Consider the following 20,774-nt stretch of genomic DNA (forward strand, 5'->3'; position numbering starts at 1 on the left):
TCTTGAGGCACAAAGTTCTATCTCCTATAGATAGAACTTTGTGCCTGACAAATTCATAAAATTTTGTAAGTCACAAAGTCCTATCTCCATTTATCGTATTTCGGTTTGACCAGATCGGATACCACTGCATTAAAAAGCACAACACGCCCTGCCAGCTGCTTATATTGTCAGCTTCCACAACATTGAAAATTTGGTAAAAATTCAATGAGTTTCAAAATACAGCGATGCAAAACTTCACACCCATTTTTCTCAGTTTGACAAAAAGTGGACATAGATCCAGTTAATCCTCAGCCCATGTAATGGGTTCCTGTGGTTTAATGGTCGAGAACAAAACATTAAGTTATAAATTGATACTGCACGAGGACGTTATTCCGAGTGTTTAATTAAATATATTACGCAAAAATGTCTTAGTCGAGACCATTAAACCACTTAAAATACAGACACTATCCCTCACGCGCATTCGATTAAATTGTCACGCGATTCTTATATTATTTCAATCATAGAAATATATATTTATATATTTCTATGATTTCAATAACGTACGAGTGGAACGCGACCCCTTGGAAATATTGGTACGCAAAGATGAAAGGGTAACGTCACATCTGTATTTTAAGGTTGGTTATCTCTGTTCATTGCGGTTCTCCCGCATTTACTACTACTCCCAGCTTAGTGTTAATTTGAGAGAGGGGTTGTCCAAGAGAATTGTCTCCTCAATTAATGTTTCTGTCATATTTCAAATTATAAAAGCAAACGCAAAACACATGAAATTTGACAACAAAGTCATTATTTTCTTAATATAACCGTGTAATTTAAATTATTTACCATCTAAATCTAAAAACGTGTAAATAACACATTTCTGTGCACTTTTATTTTTTTCTCGGTGTATTTCCTTTCGTATTATATTATATTATAAAAAAATAGAGTAGCTTACACAAAATGGATGACCAAGGAAAAGTGTTGTTTGTAAACAAAATATTAATTTTGTTTTTGACAACGTCATTTCCAATTAATAGGTGAAAATAATATGTAACAGGCATTGCCTGAGTAGAGCGAAGCTGATTATTGTCAAATATAAAACCTTCATAATTAATTTTCTCAAGTGATACAAAAAATGTTAAATAATTTAGTTTTTCCAAATTGATTTTCATTTAGATCTAAATTGTATACATTAATTTTGTTTTTAAAAAAAGAATAAGAAAGTGTGAGAATTATTTTCATTGACATCAAAAATATGTGACGTCATTGATTAGATGCGTCATAGAAATAGTTCTATGAGGCGCGTAATCTCGCTTGGGCGAGATTTGGTAAGTTGACATGCGCATTGCCTGTTTTGCCCAGTGTATCCGGTTCCAGTCTGAATTTTTTTTTAATCAACAGTCTGTGGGTGACAATTTCAGTTCCGCTCCTGTGTTACCGGAAAAGAGCTTTGCTCAAGCACCGCGCTTCGCGCGATGCTTTAGAGCTTCGCTCTATATTAAAAATTTATTTACATTGAAATACAGATTTATCAAATGAACAGTTGTCATTCAGTCCAGTATCAGGGAGTGAGCTAGCTACGAGAACGTATAGCTAAAAGTAAAAACGTTGAGATATACATGATACATTACTAGCTACGAGAACGTAACTAAAAACGCTGAGATATACTGCGATGTGCTTGTTTTTAGCTACGATTGAATGCCTTTAGTTCCAAGTGGCAAACTCAATTTCTTTATTAATGCATGTACCATCTTAAAAATAAGTTAATTATATACTATTAGTACTTTACACATACGCAGTCCAATCTACTGAAACAACATTCATTTATCAGCAAATTAACAATAAAAAAAATCAAGCGTTGTTTTTATCAAAATTAATTCGGGCGTTCATAATTACGGCGTTCATAATTACGGCGTATTACTACTGCGCAATTCTGATCAGATTAGTACTTTGATTGGCTATTGCACATGAGGCCCCGCCTATGTGTTACAGACGTAAATTTAAAATGTCGGAAAAAGCAATCTACTGTCGCTTTGATTTAAAAAGAGTGGATTTGTACCCGTTTCAGGTAGGATTATATGCTTAATTGTTGTTGGGTGTGGCAGAAATATTATAAATAACAATAATCAAGCGTTGTTTTGATTAAAAATATTGTCAGTTTTGCTTACTGAGGCTCGATGTGATTTGCGTTGGGCTTTGCTACATGGAACTATATAGCACCATCTCTTATCTAGAAACACAGAGGGTTGAGAGATGAGGTTTGTTATCTAGGAGTGAGCGGGATCTTTGAAAGACATACAGATCACTAGTTCCATTAGGAACTGTCTCTGACTCTGAACTAACAGTGCCTACCGGGCCCTATATGCTGCAATATGAAAATACCGCTCTTCTCCACCTCTGTTCTAAGGCTATTTTGGAATCACCTACTATTTGTCACCTTGTTTCTACTTTATTCGCAAAAGGAATTATTTCTTGCCTCAACTGAAAATTTTGTTGAATCATTATAACTGTGGCAAGAAATGATTCCTTTGGCGAATAAAGTAGAATCAAGGTGAAAAATAGCAAGTAAGGATTCCAAAATAGCCTTAGAACAGAGGTGGGGAAGAGCGGTATTTTCATATTGCAGCATATAGGGCCCGGTAGGAACTGTCAGTGGACATTGTCGAAAGGAACTAATGGATCATCTCAGTTGAGTACAGACGCAAAGTGACCAAAACGTGCAGTCAATGTTTCAATCGCCTATCTTTAAAAGCAGACTTATGAAAATTTCATTTAGCATGGATTTTTCTATTATAATTGGCTAATTATACACATTTTCTTACGTTTGTTGTTGGTTTCAGTGACAGACATTGTGTGTGAAGCTACTGTATAAACCATCTCAAATTTAAACAAATTTCTTCGATTATGAGAGAGGGAGAGAGAAATGGGGTTTAACGTCCACTCGACACAAACTAGGTCATTTCGGGACTAATATATGGTTCAATTTTATTTACATAATTCGCTTGTGCGTAGGGGTCTTTAGCAGTGGGAGGAAACCGGAGGACCCGGAGAAAACCCATGAGGTTGGACAGGCGACCCTACTCCTTGTCACGTACAACCGGGGATTTGAAACCATCTTCGATTATGAACAAGCTACTTAATTATGGTTATTAAAAACTTGCCTGTGTGTTTGAAATCACCTCAGGTTAAATAAGATCCATTGTACATTTAAAATCCCAACGAATAAAAATGTTCTCTTTTACAAAATTGAACTCCTCACAAACTTTGACATCGAGAAATACAAAAAAGGAGCAAGGCGTGTCTGTCGTAATGGTGTGTGGCTCTTTAACAACAATTAAAATTTTTTGTACGAATAAGCTATTACTCTCAGACCCAGTATGAACAAATCATACCGCCCATCAGTTTAATTATCAGCAGATATATTCATTCCTCTTCGAATATTTCTGTTTATGCAATAACTGTTTAGAATTTTATAATTGTGTATTCCCGTTACACAATTAATTTCCGAAAATTTTAACCACAAAGTTGCCAAACAGGGATGTAAATTAATTTATGGGAATTTACAATTATGATGATGTGAAAAGCATCATTATATTTACGAGTATCCGTTTAATCGGTGATATATCATTGTGAATAAAATTTAATAAACTGATAATCAAAATCAATTGTTTCTGAATTCATCTCCAATGCCATTGTCTTCAGTTGATATTTTTGCTGCCCAGACTCAATTGATCGAAAAGATAGTGCATTGTTTTGATTGAAACACATGTGGTTATCAAAATTTGTTAACTTTTTCCCCCCTTCAACTCTTCTGGTGGTTTCGCTCATCACGTGACATGTGCAATGTTTGATGAACTCTGTCGATAATACAAGCAAAAACCTCAACTTTTTAAGAGAGAACTTTTTCATTTGTTGGGATATTTAATTGAACACTGGATTTTATATAACCGGAGGTGATTTCAAACAAATAGGCAAGTTTTTAATAACCAATATTAAGTAGTTTGTTCACAATCGAAGAAATCTGTTTAAAATTAAAGACGCTTCAGTCACACAGTAGCTTTAAAATTTCTAGGCTTCTAAAACAAGCCAACAGTGAGGCTGATGTCCCCTGCCGAAATCCCAAAATAAATAGATGACACATATTAATCGCACATTTATTTTTTTCAAAAGTATCAAGCAATCATACTGATTATCAACTATACACTAAGTTTCATCACTCTCTATCAGATAGAATCAAAGTTATCTTGTCCCAAAGCAACGACAAAGGAAATTGCTTATCTCTGCTTAGCTTTACCTCGATATGTTAATCATTGAACTCGGTCAAGACGAACATCTACATCAAGTTTAAAAATTCTACCTCAATTAGAAGCAGAGTTGTTATGTTCCAAAGTCTTGACTAATCAAAATGCTTATTGCTCCTTAGCCTAATAAGAAAATTCTCATTATCGAACTTAGCCAAGGTATTGATGTAATGAAACTATACACCAAGTTTCATCACTCTCACTTAATTAGAACTAAAGTTATCGTGTCCCAAAGCATCCGGCAATCAAACTGCTTATCTCTGCTTACCCTAAGCATGCTTACCCTAAGCAGAAAATGCTCATCTTCGAACTCCATCAATGCATTGACCTAATAAATACCTTCCCCAAGTTTGAACATTCTAGCTCAATTAGAAAGAGAGTTATTGTGTCCCAAAAAGTGTGACGGACAGACAGACAGACAGACGGACGAACCCATTTTAATAGTCCCCTGCTTTCTTCGAAGGGTGGGGACAATAAAACATAAATATTATTTCCATGGCTAAATAAGTTGTCCATCAAAAGATACATGTATTAATGAAAATATGACAATTCCTGTTCTAAAGCTTATGAAACTTTATTTTAGTGATTGATTCTTATGAAATTTTATATTAGTGAATGATTTTTTTGAAATTTTAATTTAGTGAGTGATTATTATGAATTTTTATTTTTGTGTGATTCCAGTTGTAAAGGAGTACAGTTTTGTTACCAAGGTGATATTGACACAGCAAGACAGCCCTATAATGAAGATTGTTTAACCGGAAAAAGACATCTATCTGAAGGGATTGCTTTGAAAAATGGTAATCACTCAATTATGGGTTCTAAGACTACAGAAGGCCCAAAACAGGAAGATACCAAGCGTTTCTGTCTTATATTCCAATACTTTGTCAATGTTATACTTGGTAAAGAAACTCATATGTTAATGACAAACACCATGCCTAAAGCAAATTTCTCTTGTGATCATACTGGTATTTGTAAAAGTGATGGATATTTCAGTAAAGTGAGTAATTTATTAGCATTATTATATTTTTGCCTACCTTAAGAATTTATTATAGCCAAATATGGAAATTTCTTGGATTCTGATTGTCTGGGAAAAGTTGCATCAATTGGAGTATAAATGTCCCCTAAATTTCATAGAGCAACTCACTGTGAATGAACAGGATATATCTACAAGCGACTTTACATTCCAGAGTTATGCCCCTTTGCAAAACATTGTGAACATGATACAGGTTAAGGGGTCATGAGATGATAAACCCTATAGATATTCAGCATTCTGCGACTTTCCACTCCGAAGTTATGCCCCCTTTTAAAAAAAGAACACTCTGTGAATGCGATAAAGTCTATAGTTTTTAATGGATCTTTTTCATATTTGGCTAGATGAACCCAATTGATAGCCCATTCAGCGTTCTGTGACTTTCAATCCCCTTTTCAAAATAAAAACTTGTGAACATGATAAAGGCTATAGTTTTTAATGATCTTTTTCATATTTGGCTAGAAGCATTTGGGTAATCGATATTCATATCTGCAGCATTGCGTTCCTGAGCTATCCCCCCTTTGCCAAAGATCTTGTGAGTTATGCCCTTTTCCCCAAAAAACCTTGTGAACGCGATATAGGTTATAGCTTTTAATGGATCTTTTTCATATATGGCTAGAAGCATTTGGGTCATCGATATTCATATCGGCAGCATTGTGTTCCTGAGCTATCCCTCCTTTGCGGAAAATCTTGTGAACGCAATAGAGGCTATAGGTTTTAACAGATTTCTTTTTCCAAATTAGTTGGAAGCAGTGGGGTCATAAGAGGATGAACCCTAGATATTAGATTTTTCCAAGGATCCTAGATCCTTATCAAATTTGCTCAACATCCAAGTTACCTTTTATGTAAGCTGCAGTTGAGACAAAGCTACTGCTTTGCATGGCTATCTTAATTTATGTAGTTGTGTATTTTCTATTTAGAAATCAATGAATGGTATTGAAGGCAGTTTGTATTGTTGTTCTGATTCTGATAATTGTAATAAATTATCATTAATGCCAGGGGTACCACCTAATCAACAGTTATGTTATCAGACTAGTGGCAATACAGGCAAGATAACAAGTAAGCATACATTACAACATTTTACTTTGGATATTTTTAGCTCAATGATCAAATGTCCTGTTTTCAAAGATTCTTATTAACAATAAACTGGATCATGTCTCATGGCACTAACTGTAGTTTTATGTTAATCACATTGAAGTGCAACAATTTATATCTAAAAAATAATGCATCTTATTTTGTCATTTCGTATTAACAGATACAAAACTACCATGTACAAATCCTGAAGATTGGTGTGCCAGTTCTACCATCACCAGTGGTACGAATGTAACTAGGTCATATTATTGCGAAAGAAATCGATGTATCACAAATGATATAACTCATTTCAGTAAATCATTCAGTATTTGCAAAAATGTAAGTGTCTTTTCTTACATGTAGTTAGTTCTATTTATTTGTTCTTAGTGGATTGTTGAAGGACTAAATCTGGATTTTTATAAATTAATTAAATCAAATCTATGAATAAAAGGGTGTAATGTCTGATGGTAGGAGACATTATAAGCCAAACTATATTCCAAAATAAATCTACATGTACAGTTAGTCCTGCCGTATGCCAATATGGCTCTTAAAATCCATAAAAATTCTGTTTCGAGAAATTGTTTTCAGATATTTGATCGAGGGTACATATGCTGTTGTGGGTTTTGTGGGAATCCATTAATTTATTACTGAATTATAGCCCTTTGTTGACCTAAAATGAATGAACTTTCAATTTTCCAGAATTTGTTTAGGTTAAACTTGGAGGTACTGGTATTTGATTGAAGGCTGGTACATACTGCTGTACATTGGGAGCACATGAATTGTTTACTAAAGATCTTAAATTTTGTTTACAATCTCTCATACACGGAAATCTAATGTTTATATATTAACATTAATTATGTTATTTTATTGTTTATAGATAACAAATGGAAAAATAAGAGAGGAATTATGTTGTTGTTTACACAATGGCTGTAACAAACCTCCACAGCAAATGTCAACAGAAATTGAACCACCTGAACCCAACACTGTTGATAATTCTGACCAAAAGCACAGTCATGGTCCTAAATTCATATTGATTGGTATACTGACAGGTTCTATATTGTTAATAGGAATATTAATTGGGGTTTGTTTGGTGGTAATAAGCTACCGACGTAAAATTAAAGCTATGCGTGAAAATGCTGTCTATATGTCTTATCAACAAATCAATGCAGATGAAGTCTCAAATTCAGAAACTGCTCACATTTTATAAGACTTTCAGATCTATAGAATTGATCTGAATTGTAAGCTTATCAATAATATTGAAAAGAAGAGCAATGAATTCTAGTTAATGATAAATCTTGTCAATTTTTAAGATTAAAATTGTTTATTAAATACATTTAAAATGTAGAATAATTGACTGTCTCAGCATGTAGCCACAATTTTTATGTGGGTTTGACATGTCATACACCATGTTAGCTATAAACAACTCATCCTTTTTTCTTATTCCTTTATATTAAGTATTTATTCAGTGGAAACTGTATTTCTCTTGTTTTGACCTCTTTCAATGTTCATTTCACATTATTTATTCATCAAGTAAGAGTTAAAAGATGATGCCATTTAAGAATATCTCTATGTATTTATTGTGTTCACTGTTTGCCTAGTCTTTCATTTATAATTATAGTGATATACATTTTTTGTAGATTTTAATATATTATGCTGTATGTCCTAAATATGTAAATATCATGATTTAATGTTAAAGGGAATTTCACACCTTTATCTAGTCTCACCAGATTGAAAATGAATATATAATGGGTTAATTTTGCTAGTTTCATGTGATCGAGAAGTAGGGACACCTGTTGAATCTCATGGGTTTTCTCCGGATCCTCCAGTTTCCTCCAACTGCTTAAGACCCCTATGTGCAAGGAAATCATTGAATAAAATTGAACTATACATTAGCCCCGAAATGACCTAGTTTGTGTATAGTCCACATTAAACTCTATTTCTCTCTCTTCATTTGATTGAAGTACAGTTGCAGTGGACTATGAGAGAAAAAGGACTGACCGACTAGTATTTTCTTTAAGAATTGCAATATTTGTGTAATAAGCTTTTGTTAAAAATAAATATGTTAATGTCTGTTACTGTCAATTGAAGCATATCTATTTATGTGAAGTAATTTGTATGATTTATATTTAATTGCCATAAAATATTACTACTAGTATTGGTATATATTATACACTGAGATGCAATGAAAACACACCAATGAATTGACTGAATGCAGCTGACAATCAACAAAACCCCTTGGAAACTATAACTTTACAGTGAAATGTAGGTACAAGGGGTAAAAATCAGACGTCCAATGCCGTCTATCACTAGAAGCAAAATATGTGAAGAAATGTCAAGATATAGAGGAGATGAGCCCTGAATGGCAACTTGTATCCTTCTCCACTATCCTTGCTATGCTGCTTCCAGTCGCTCTGGTACTCATACCAACTTGATTTAATGCAATGGCACATTCACAGTGTTCAGGTGTCAACCTGGGCATATCATTGTGTCTTCTAAATGTAGGAGTTGTACTGAACCTAGCTTTTTAAAAGAAACATTTGTACTCCATGTCTGCACCATAAAATTATGATTTTCAACATTCCATTCTGTCAAATTCAATTGACCTGTGGTGCTTTAATGTGATCATGAAAACATGATTCTCATGTGCTATCATCATGGTCTAATGTTGTCACAGCTATCATCATGGTCTAATGTTGTCACATTCAGAATCGCAAGATTAATGTATCTCTCAAACAAGATTTAGAATCATCCATTGATAACGATAAGAGGATACTTGTTGAAACGTCGTGCTTTTAGAATAAACCAGTGATTGTTTCCCATAAAAACTGTGTTCTGTTAACATTTTCATTGCGTGTCAGTAAAGCAGTGGACACACTAGCCGAATGATTCAGCTGAATCAATCAGTGCCAAAATTCACTGAGGGTGTCCACTTCGCCAGATTGTAGAATTCAGTAGCCAATCATCACTCATATCGAGAAGTCACATGATTATTTGAAGACATGGTCACTGCCATGTTTAATCATGTGACATGAAAGGTGATGCAATCGACTGGTGAATCAGGCAAAGGACTGTCTAGTGTGTCCACTCATGTGGCCAAATGAATTCAGCAGCAATTCGGCCAATTGATTCGGCAAGTGTGTCCACGGCTTATCAACACTTTCATTTACTTTAAAGGGACACAGTGGCAGTACTATAGATTGTTTTCTTATTTATTTATTGTGAGCTTATTAATTATTTTCAGTCTATAATTTTATTTTTCTGGGTCATAAGAAATATCATGCTTTTATTTTTTTTAGGTTGCACTAGGGACCTAATTAATCTCGAGGGAACATATCCTTAAATACAACATTTTACTGTATTTCCTACTATATATATTGAAAGTGTGTTATTACCTCCATATGTGATACTGTGTAGAAAATGTGACTTTATTTATATACCAACATGTGTTTATAGTTTATATTATTATATTTTCTCAATGAATTCAGTTTGTCCTATATTGTAGATTTTATTTTTACTTTCTTATCCTGTTCTTATAACTGATTATATGTACTTTGCTAACGAATGACCCATATTATATTAAACAGTTCTGGTACTACAGGTAACAAGAGATTATTTCAATACTGCCTTATATACTAAAGTGTTTTACACTATAACTTATTACAGTATTAGTGCTAATTAAATTGTTGAGTGTTGAAATACAGCTTTTTTCATTTTGTACATTTTATTAAAATCTATGTGATGCCAACATTTTATTTTAAAATAAAGATAATAAAACTGAATGAAAATTGCATATGATGGTACATATGCCAAAACCAAAAATAGCCTATTCATAACAAAACACAACACAAGGTCATTTTCTGCTTAGGCTAAGCAGCTGTTCATCACATCTTTTGGAACCTTTTGGTGTTTCCTTATATCCATGACCAACGCCGGATTAACCATGGTGGGGGAACTGGGGCCTGGAACATGTGGGGGGCCCCTGATCAACGACCGCGGAGCTGTGGCAGGCGAAACCGGCCATCGCGAGCGCCGATGACGCGAAGCCCCGCAAGGGGGGTCTCGGGGGGGGGGGGGGGGGAATTTTCAGAAATTGGAGGCCGGAAACGTGATTTCCTGAGGAATTCCAGCCCGACCGCCTCGGCCGCATCTCTCTCAAATTTCGAGACGGGGCACTCTTGGCCGTCTCTTTTCCCCCGGTCCGTCATTTCGTTCTCACAAGTCCCACACCGATTGCGTGTAGACACGGGCCGTCGGGCAAACGGGTAAAAATTCTCCCCCTTCTTCTCTTTCTTCTTCTTCTTCGGCTGGGGCGCGCGAAGTGGAAGTGGAAGTGAAGAAGTAGCTGAGAAAAACAAATATACAGAGAGAGAGCTCTGTCCGTCTGAAGCGGACAAATCTTCTAGTCGAGGGACAAGTCTCAACGCATCGCAGCCACAACAGGCCGCTCTATATACCAAGTACGACACCCCGACTCGCACAAACCCTAGTCGTCTGCAAGCAGATTTACCTGCCTTCGAAACACACAGGTCGGACACACACCACCCCGTTCGCCCGTTAAATCCGCCACTGTAAGTCAGCAGAGCTACATCAAACCTAATTGTGAAGTCGCTCAGTGATAAATAACGGGGTCACTTGATTCGGAATCGTATTATATCCCCCACGATGATTTGATGAATGGAGGCCGTAACGTTACGACCAAGCCGGACTCGATTTTTGACGAACGTCTAACACTGTAAGTACCAAATGGTAATACGAGATTTAATCAAGAAATCTGAATATTTCGTGTGATCATGATGTGCATCTCATCAAATTCAGCTTATACCCACAACAAATATCAACAACAACAACTACAGCTTATATACAATCGTACGTCAATCTGAGGCAAAATTCGATCTACTCTAAACGATGGGGACGGGTAATTTGTTCGAGTTATACGATAATTCGAGTTAGACGATGTTCGGTCCGATAGAAGATCTCACGACAATAAAAGACCATGTGTTACACCCTTAGATAAAGCCACAAAAAGCGTTTATTTTTCAGATCTTCAAGTTTCCGGGAAAGTTGCCAAGGCACACTCTCCTGCAAGATCCATTATTTACAGTTCGAGTTAGGCGATGTAAATATAAGACTTCGATAAGGATTTTACCGGAAATTTGGTTCGAGCTATGCGATAATTCGAGTTACAGTTTCCGAGTTATTCGATGTTTTATAAAAGGGAAACGAAAGAAAATATTCGTTCAACGAATTTTGTTCGAGTTAGCGATAATTCGCGTTATCAATGGATGAACACTCTTCTATTTTTTGCCCCTGGCGAATTTTGCAATAGTTTCTTCGGCATTGATGTTGCGCAGGATATCGCTTTCAGAGGCCAGCCGAATCAAATACACTAGCCTATCCTGACCCATCGTAGACCGGAGATAATTTTGAATTTGGAGAAAGATCTCTCCCCAGAACAATTAGATATCATCATACACAGATATATTCTCAATATTGCTTCAACGTTGGGGAATGTGGCCCCAGGGACTTCCGATGGAGGGCCCTCGGAGCATTGGAGGGGCCCTGTCACTGGCGTCCTCGGTCCGACCATGCTCGAGGCGCGCAACTGTGATTTTTGTGGGGGCCCTCTAATGTGGGGGGCCCTGGGGCCTGGGCCCCATGGTTAATCCGGCGTTGTCCATGACCATGACTAGGATCGATAATTGGTATTTTCTGCTCTGGTCAAGCAGAACGACAAACAGTTTGATTGCTAGATTTATAAAAAGATTGCTTATTTATGTAACTAATGGGTGCCATTTATTAACTGTTGGCTTGGCCGTTTACTCGTGAAACGGTGAATAATTTTCAGAACAAAAGCCATGCTAGGGGTGTAGACTATTGTGGCGCATGCATACAGATGCCTACGTTCCATGACCAAAACGACCCTTACGCCAGAGCCTACAGAGGTATCTAATTTTAAGGATATTCCGAAATTTGTATTGATTATTTTGTCTAAAAAAAATAGTGTGGTTGTCAGTTCGAAATATATTGGATATTTCCCGGTATATTGAAACGAAATATCAACTAAAATGTTTTATTCATGCTGCAGGATGATCTTGATCATGTGGATCTTCACTAAATTTCCTCCTTCAGTTGTTACCTTCAGAAATCATTTCTATCAAATGAGATATAACCTTGCTAGTGTTATTTACATAGGCGTAGGAGCCGGGGGAAATGCCCCCCAAAAAATTTATTTTCGGGCAATGAAAAATTCGACGACCTTTTTTTTCTATTAACGTTTAGAGAAAAAATATAACTAACTTATTTCTATGAGATCCACACTGCCCGAAAAGTATTTTCTCGTCTTTTTCTTGTCTACTGCATGCCCGAAAATATGCCCGAAAAAATGGTATTGCCCGAAAAACGGGCATCGGGCCGGAAAACGGCAGAGGAAACGAGCCAGATGGAAAACTGCTAGGAAACAGCCAATTGCCAGGGTGGATTCGCCCGTTTTCGGTGGTGCGGCAGTGACCAAGAATTATATTGATTTATATTATATTATATTGATTATATATAATCAATATAATATACTATATATTGATCATATTGATTTCGATATATATACTATATTGATTATATTATATTGATTTCGGGCAATTGAGCTCCTACGCCAATGGTTATTTACTAATACAGAATAATGGCGGTGAGTATATCTGTTCCCGTGTTCAGACATTTTGCATAATCAAGTTTGATACCACCGTTCACTTAATTACAAAAATAGGTAAGAAACTATTTTTAGTATATTTCCGGCTCATATTCGAAGTTGTGTTTTGTATACTGGGTAATTGTATTTTGGGGAGATTTTGTCTTTCTTGCCCTACATCAGGAGCAAACCCTAGACCTTACTCATTGAGTCGTCTTCATTAACCCAGTCGGGGCAGAACAGTACAACGTTAAACCCATTTCATTTCTTACGCATTGAGCCACCACGACTCCCATCACTGGAATGTATTACTTACAAGTAATCTGTATGGTGTGACTTTTATTCATGGGGAACAATTATTTAAGGAGAAAACAGCAATATTTTTAATTGACCCATGTGAATTTTAATCAGTGGGTTGACGAGCTATACTATTCAAAAAAAGTAGGGGATATTTGATTTTGGGGGCATAATACTAAAATATGCAAATGACTACGAAAAAAGTCACTATAGAACCTAACAGAAAAAACATTTCCAGTTACATGTGACGCCCAAACGCACCAATAGCTACCGCATGGAATGCAGGTGATGCTTGGGATCATCATGGGGGTCCAACCCAAGATTTGCACGACTCTGACTTTGAATGTTACAGTCATTGTGGCATTGAATTCCAGGGTGGAAACATCAGTTTAATTGTTTTAGTGACCAGAAAACAAATTTTGATATGCGTCGGCTTACCCAAAATGAAAGGTTACGTGCCCTTGGCATGCTACAGATCGGCACAACACAGGCGGTTGTGGCGCGGACGATGAATGTTTCTCAGTCTGTCATAAGCAGGCTATGGTCCAGATACCGTGATACACAATCTGTACAGGACAGACCACGCTCAGGTCGACCAAGGGCGACAACTCAAGCCCAGGATCAATTTATCCGTACCTTGGCCTTGAGAAATCGTGTCATCACAGCAAATCAGATCAGCGCTCGTCTTCAAACAGACACTGGTGTGAGAGTGAGTGGCCAGACGATTCGGAATCGACTGCATAGGGGTCACCTTCGCGCCCGACGTCCTCGCGTGATCCCTTGTTTGAGAGATCATCACATTCAGGCAAGACGTCGTTGGTGTAGGGATCGTCAACACTGGGATAATCGACGCTGGAGCAATGTGATGTTTTCAGATGAGTCAAGGTTCACTGTTGATTTTTTGGACAGACGTAGGAGGGTGTGGCGTCGTCGAAACAAGCGCTTCCAAGACGTTAACGTCATCAGACATGATCGATTTGGGGGTGGTTCTGTTATGGTGTGGGGAGGCATCACTGTTGCTGGAAGAACGGCTTTACATGTTGTTGCAGGGCATGTTACAGGCCAGTACTACCGGGACAACATCTTGGCAGTCCATGTTGTGCCGTTCGCACGACGTCATGGCCGCCGTTTCATCTTCCAGGATGACAACGCAAGATGTCACAGGGCCAGGATCGTTACAGGTTACCTCCAACAACAGAACATCACCACATTACCTTGGCCAGCACTGAGTCCCGACCTCTCCCCCATCGAGCATGTCTGGGACATGCTTGGACAGAGGTTACGTCAACGTCAACAACGTCCTGCCAATGTCCAAGAACTTGCTGCTGCGTTGCAACAGGAATGGGACAATCTGGACCAAAATGACCTTAGACGTCTCATTAGGAGTATGCCACGTCGGATCAATGCTTGTTTGGCAAACAGAGGAGGATTTACCCGTTACTGACTTGGTTGTGATGCTGTGGTAACTTTGCTGTTTGACCCCGGGTATCATTTTACCCTTATAATGGTCAGTCTGTGCCTTACTTAGTCTAACGATCATTTGGAATAAATCGATGAATGTGAACTTCATTTCATTTTGTCATTTGTTTCTTCGTCAGTTTCATTAGGTGACTTTAATAACACTTAAAAATCAAATATCCCCTACTTTTTTTGAATAGTATATGAGTAGGAGTGAAATGGGGGAACGCGACCCTTGATTCTGGCCCAGTGAGGGGGCCCCGTCTCCGAAGGGGTCTGGTTGCGATAAATACTTTATTCTAAATTATATCCTGATGTTTCTTTTTTATGCACACATTTAGCGTGTGCAAGTCCCTTACCAATTCATCAAAAACACGACGTAAAATCAAGATCAAATAGGGACACCACCGAGTAAAAATATTAAAGGGGCTTTATGGGAGATTAGAAAAAAAAAGATGGCAGTTCTCAGTATATAATAGCTAAAAACTGGATAAAATCATCAATGAGCCAGCAAATCGGATTCAAATCGAGATTTGATTATGGTCTGGATAAGTTAATTAATGTCTAATTAATAATTGAGATAACATTTCAGGCCTAAAGAAAGACCTGCTATAGGCAGATTTAGCTCTTGCATAAGGTATCTTTGACTTCCTAAGCGGGTGGGGGGGGCACCGGGCCTACCATACTCATTTTTTTGTACCACCTGAAGAACAACTAGACACAGTTTTGTTACTTGCCTTGACCCTCCGTCCTGTACCATGCACTGACAACCGGGGGGGGGGGGGGGGTCATAGGCTGGAAATCTTGAAGAACTTTTCTCGATCAACACCGGGACCTAGTCGTACTTATTTCTGAATGATGATTGGGTGGTGTCATGTCTATAAGCCCGTTAAAAAGGTCAATAATCTCAGCCTTGCACTCTGTTCTTAAGTACGTATAGACAACTGAATCAACCGACTAACCTCACAGAATATACAGAAGTGATTCTATATCAGAGTTGTATATATATAAATAGATCGTCTAATAATAATTTCATGGCACTTTCCCTGTTATAGGTAGGTTGGGCTTTTTTTTAGTTCAAGAGCACGGTTCATTCTTGGGCTTTGAAACAGGGGCGTGCTGGGGCGTCCGGAGGAGGGTAGGCAGACCAAACTTGGGGCACTTCAGCGGTGTGGCTATATGCTAGAATCTATTTTACGTATATCTGAGCCATAACATGCCATACACTGAAACTTGGTTGAGGGATTATGAATAAATCCTGAAATCGGAACATGAACATAGTTAGCAGCAACAATCAAGAACTAAACGCCCTACAGGGCCCATCGAGTAAAGAAAAATAAGCACCAAAGGGACTGGTATTCCTTACAAAGGGTACCTGTCAAGTTTCATTCGATTCTGTTAGTTAATGCGGGAAGAGTAGCAGTTAAGAGTTAACAGACACATTCCTATTGCAAGAACCAGAAGATGATCAAGATTTAAACACCGGTTGAGTGATCGGTGTAAAAAGTTAACTATTAAGCCTGGCCAAGGAAGTTACTGATGACAGAATATGCTAACAGCTATAAACGTTTCCGTTTAGCGAAATAAATAAAACAAAGACAGGTTAATAATTGATTCTGAATATTATTATGAAAATATTAATCCGGCTTTGAAATCTAATCTGGAAGTCATCTGTGGAAATCGGGGCCGGATTAAGCTCGCCTATACCCACCCAGCATGCCTCTGAATTGAAAATATAGTTGACACATTTGATTTCAAATAATAAATTTAAATAGTTTGTCTAAAAACATTGTATATTCGGGAAATTATTCAGCATGCGATAAGAATTGATTGTTTGAGTTGACTCTTGTCAACTTCAGATTAAAGATACATTATGGGAGATTAGATATAGAGCTGATAGCTCTCACTATAATAGTTAAAAACTAGATGATGTAAATGGGATTTGCTGAAAATTTCAGTCTAATTGATCCACTCTGATAAACCAAGAATTTAACGATTGAATTTTAGGCCTACCCTCGATCATCATTACTAAAGTCGGCACGATAAAAAGCATAGTCTCGATTATCCATTTTTTGATTTAATCAATGAGCGTTAAGCAGCAGATCGGGTTCTAATCAGGTAAATATCGCAAGCTAGCGATGACATCGAGAGTTGATTATGGTCTGGATAAGTTAATTAATTTCTAATTAATAATTTAGATAACATTTCAGGCCTAAAGAAAGACCTGCAATGGGCATATTTAGCTCTTGCATAATGTATGTTTCACGGGCGTAATAACACTATCTCATTGTCTTTTTATATAACCGATTGGTTGAATGATCGATAATTTATTAACATTCATTTTTTATCATATTCAAAATCTATTCAGAAATCCACTTTGCTTTTAAACGTTAAAGGACAATATTAGTGTCAGTCATTTCCACATGATTGTTGACGAGATTGTGGGTTAGGGTAAGGACTAGGGTTGGGGTTGGGGTTAGCGCTAGCCCTGTTTACATCTCATGACCTTTGACGAAATATGCTGTGGGCCTTAACTTTTAGAACTAACCCGTGGCGGACAAGCAAAATTTACTGCTGATCAGTTTGTAAAAGGTTTTCTTGGCTGTTTTTATTTTAAATTCTAATGAATTTGTATTATGTCAAGATACATAATTTACTTCTTTGATTCTAAATTTGGTTGTCATAGTTTAATACTTGCTATAATATGTAAATGAAAAGTAACTGAAGTGAATATTGTAATTGGCCAGTATACATGGATTTTCTTAAATGTAATTTATTACATTTACATTATACCCATTCCGTTCGAAATCTCTCATTACTCATTACAATATAGCCATTACTTCAAAACATGTACTCATTGCATTCCATTACGGTTAGTAAAATTGTATTATAACTGCTGTTACAGTTCCTATCGTATCTATTTTTTAACTCCAGGGAATGGGTTTACAATAGCACACACCACTCACGATAATGACTGGTGAACATGTGCTAACACAGTGAACATCATACCCTTCACTGTACAATATTCCTAAATGTATTTTGGACCGTTTTTCTTGTTACATTTTGAGAACACGTCATGCATACTGTTTTATTTGGCAAAAGCAAGGAGCGTCATCTAGTCAAGTGCGTCATGCCCAAGGATACTATTCAAGTTCATACTAAAAGGGTTTAATAACGGGGATTTACACGAAACGGCAATTCGGGTCATGTTTGATATATCGTCAAGAGAAGCAATGCGCGAAACTTTCACACTACACTGTCCATGGTCCTCGAAACCTAGCTTTTTCATTAATAGTGCTGGATCTCTATATATATATAAAATCGTAAAGAGAGAGAGAGAAATGGGGTTTAACGTCCACTCGACACAAACTAGGTCATTTCGGGACTAACATATGGTTTAATTTTATTTCAATAATTCGCTTGCGCGTAGGGGTCTTTAGCAGTGGGAGGAAACCGGAGGACCCGGAGAAAACCCACGAGGTTGGACAGGCGACCCTACTCCTTGCCACGTACAACCGGGGATTCGAAACCACGCCAGTCAACTCAATGACAGACTTTATGATACAGCGCGCGCACGCTAACCATTCAGCCATCCAACCCCCCTCTAAAATCGTAAAGTACTGAGAGCGGTGGTGGGGTGGGGTCGTATATAGATGTTTGCTTGCAGGAAAACAGGTTATGTATAGAAAGAGGCAGTTGACAGTTTATGGTGAATGCTTAACGAACGAAATGAAATGACATATAAAGTTTGACGTTCTACTGTTCTGCACCGGGGGGTTGGATGGCTGAATGGTTAGCACGTGCGCGCTGTACCATAAAGTCTGTCATTGAGTCAACTGACGTGGTTTCGAATCCCCGGTTGTACGTGGCAAGGAGTAGGGTCGCCTGTCCAACCTCGTGGGTTTTCTCCGGGTCCTCCGGTTTCCTCCCACTGCTAAAGACCCCTACGCGCAAGCGAATTATTGAAATAAAATTAAACCATATGTTAGTCCCGAAAAGACCTAGTTTGTGTCGAGTGGACGTTAAACCCCATTTCTCTCTCTCTCTCTGTTCTGCACCGACAGTACATGTACTAATGATGACGGGCATACGTCATGCAGTGTGTTATGAGGGAAATTATGTCCGGACAGCGGCGCTACGGCACTCTTATTTCGAATTCCAACTTCCAAGGGTTCTTTTACGTGTACGACAATGTGTACAATTTAAGGGACCTCAGATTTTCGTCACTTCCGAACGACTACATGCACTTTGTTCCTTGCCAGGTGCTCCGCCCTCCACCACGGGAACCAAGCCGAAGTTCAGAGAACTAAATAAAATGGAATGAAATGAAATGGGGTTTAACGTCCTTACTGTTCTGCTCCGTCCTGGACTAATGAAGACGGGCATACGCCATACGGTGTGTTATGGGGGAAATTTGGACCGGACAGCGGATACGGCCTACTCTTATATCGAATTTCAACTGTCAAGGGATATTTTACGTGCACGCCAATGTGTACACGGGACCTCGGATTTCCGTACCATCCGAACGACTAGACAGCTATCACTGACAGAGGGAACTACGCTGGAAAATCTGGATGAACTTTCTCGGCCAATGCAGGGATCGAACACCCGACATCCAGGCTAGCGATCCAGCGCCTTACCCACTTATTATAGCCAGTTCAGAGAACGAGAAATATATGTACGTTTGGTTTGTAAACTACACGACACTTAAATTTTAATATAATTTGTTTTTTCTACCGATGAGTCTATGACTAACGAAATAAAAAAAATCCAATTTGAATTTGATTGGGGAATCCTATATTTTACGTAATAAAAACACTATTAAGGGTAAGTGGTCACAACGCGATGGGTGAAGGTAGTCGATAGGCTGTAAATTACACCACTATATCACTTGGCCAAACTGTGACCTTTGACCAGCACGAACATTAAGCTGACAGGATAAGATTTGATTTCTTTCTTATATTAATGTTGTGCATGCACTAACAGTCAGTCCCTGTCTATCAAAAAATGACCCATATGGAATTTGGCTATTTCTCGGCAATTGATATTAGGAAATATTTTTGGTATATCGTGTAGAGGGGTCCATTAGATTTACCCAAAACAACTTTACTCTTTTCTTTGATAGGCTGTTTCTTCCCAACCAATCTTTTGATAGGCAGGGCCCATGAGACGGGGTTGAGGGGGGAGCAGCTGGGACACTTGTCCAGAGACCCGGTGCCTAGAGGGGTCCGTCGTGTATGTAGGCCGAGTAATGTTTTAAAAAATATTTGTTGGTATAAATTAATAAAAACAAGCCAAAGGTGACGCTGGTGTCTCCCGCCGAAATCCCAAAATATATAGATGAAAATTATTAATTAATTGCACATTTATCTTTTTCAAAAGTATCAAACAATCAAACTGATTATCTAAGCATAAAATGTTCAAGATAAAATCAGTCAAAGTTTTGAAGTACCTCGGTAGTGAAACTACACCCCAAGTTTCATCATTCTACATCAGTTAGAATCAAAGTTATTTTATCCCAAAGCATCGACAAATGAAATTGCTTAGCTCTGTTTAGCTCTTGACCAATCAAATTGCTTATCACTACTTAGCCTGAGCAGAAAATTCTCATCATCGAACTTAGTCAAGGTATTGGTCGCTCCCACCAAATTAGAAACAGAGTTCCAAAGTCTAAACCAATCAAATTGCTTATCTCTGCTAATAGACACCTAGGCTACACCAAGTTTGGACATATTCTACCTCAATTAGACTTTGTTAAGGTACTTATCAAACTTCCCACTTTAAAATGCTATTGCATTTCTAATGATTTTAAATTTATCCTGATATTACATGTATATATGTCTTTGTAGTTTAGGAGGGACCTATGGAAGATTAGGTTTTTTTTTGCAAACTAAATACGTTGCCTCATTAAATAAAGTTTTTATTATTATTATTATTATTATTGATGTAATGAACCTATACA

The 20,774-nt window shown here is 37.6% G+C and overlaps 1 protein-coding gene across 3 annotated transcripts; it reads left to right on the top strand.

Annotated features, from left to right (window-relative positions):
* The first annotated feature begins 930 nt into the window (after positions 1-930).
* LOC126815499 (uncharacterized) lies at positions 931-10,165 on the top strand. Of its 3 annotated transcripts, none has more exons than XM_050541178.1 (5): positions 931-1,013; positions 4,959-5,274; positions 6,228-6,366; positions 6,563-6,717; positions 7,256-10,164. In XM_050541178.1, the coding sequence occupies exons 1-5, from the start codon at positions 937-939 to the stop codon at positions 7,583-7,585; spliced, it is 1,017 nt and encodes a 338-aa protein (XP_050397135.1). In that variant the 5' UTR covers positions 931-936; the 3' UTR covers positions 7,586-10,164. The 3 variants fall into 3 exon arrangements, 1 of the variants encoding a protein (XP_050397135.1); XR_007677941.2 differs by lacking the exon at positions 931-1,013 and adding an exon at positions 1,045-1,304 and having other exon boundaries at positions 7,256-10,165; XR_007677942.2 differs by lacking the exon at positions 931-1,013 and adding an exon at positions 1,336-2,044 and having other exon boundaries at positions 7,256-10,165.
* Positions 10,166-20,774: the final 10,609 nt, after the last annotated feature.

The sequence above is a fragment of the Patella vulgata genome, chromosome 3, assembly GCF_932274485.2.
Source record: "Patella vulgata chromosome 3, xgPatVulg1.2, whole genome shotgun sequence".
In the NCBI taxonomy this organism is placed as follows: domain Eukaryota; kingdom Metazoa; phylum Mollusca; class Gastropoda; family Patellidae; genus Patella; species Patella vulgata.

Bases quoted from the DNA above. Each gene is read 5' to 3' on its own strand.
- LOC126815499 (XM_050541178.1), top strand. From the start codon at position 937: ATGGATGACCAAGGAAAAGTGTTGTTTGTAAACAAAATATTAATTTTG. The intron at 5,275-6,227 runs GTGAGTAATTTA...TTTTCTATTTAG, and splicing joins GTGATGGATATTTCAGTAAA to AAATCAATGAATGGTATTGA. The intron at 6,367-6,562 runs GTAAGCATACAT...TCGTATTAACAG, and splicing joins CAATACAGGCAAGATAACAA to ATACAAAACTACCATGTACA.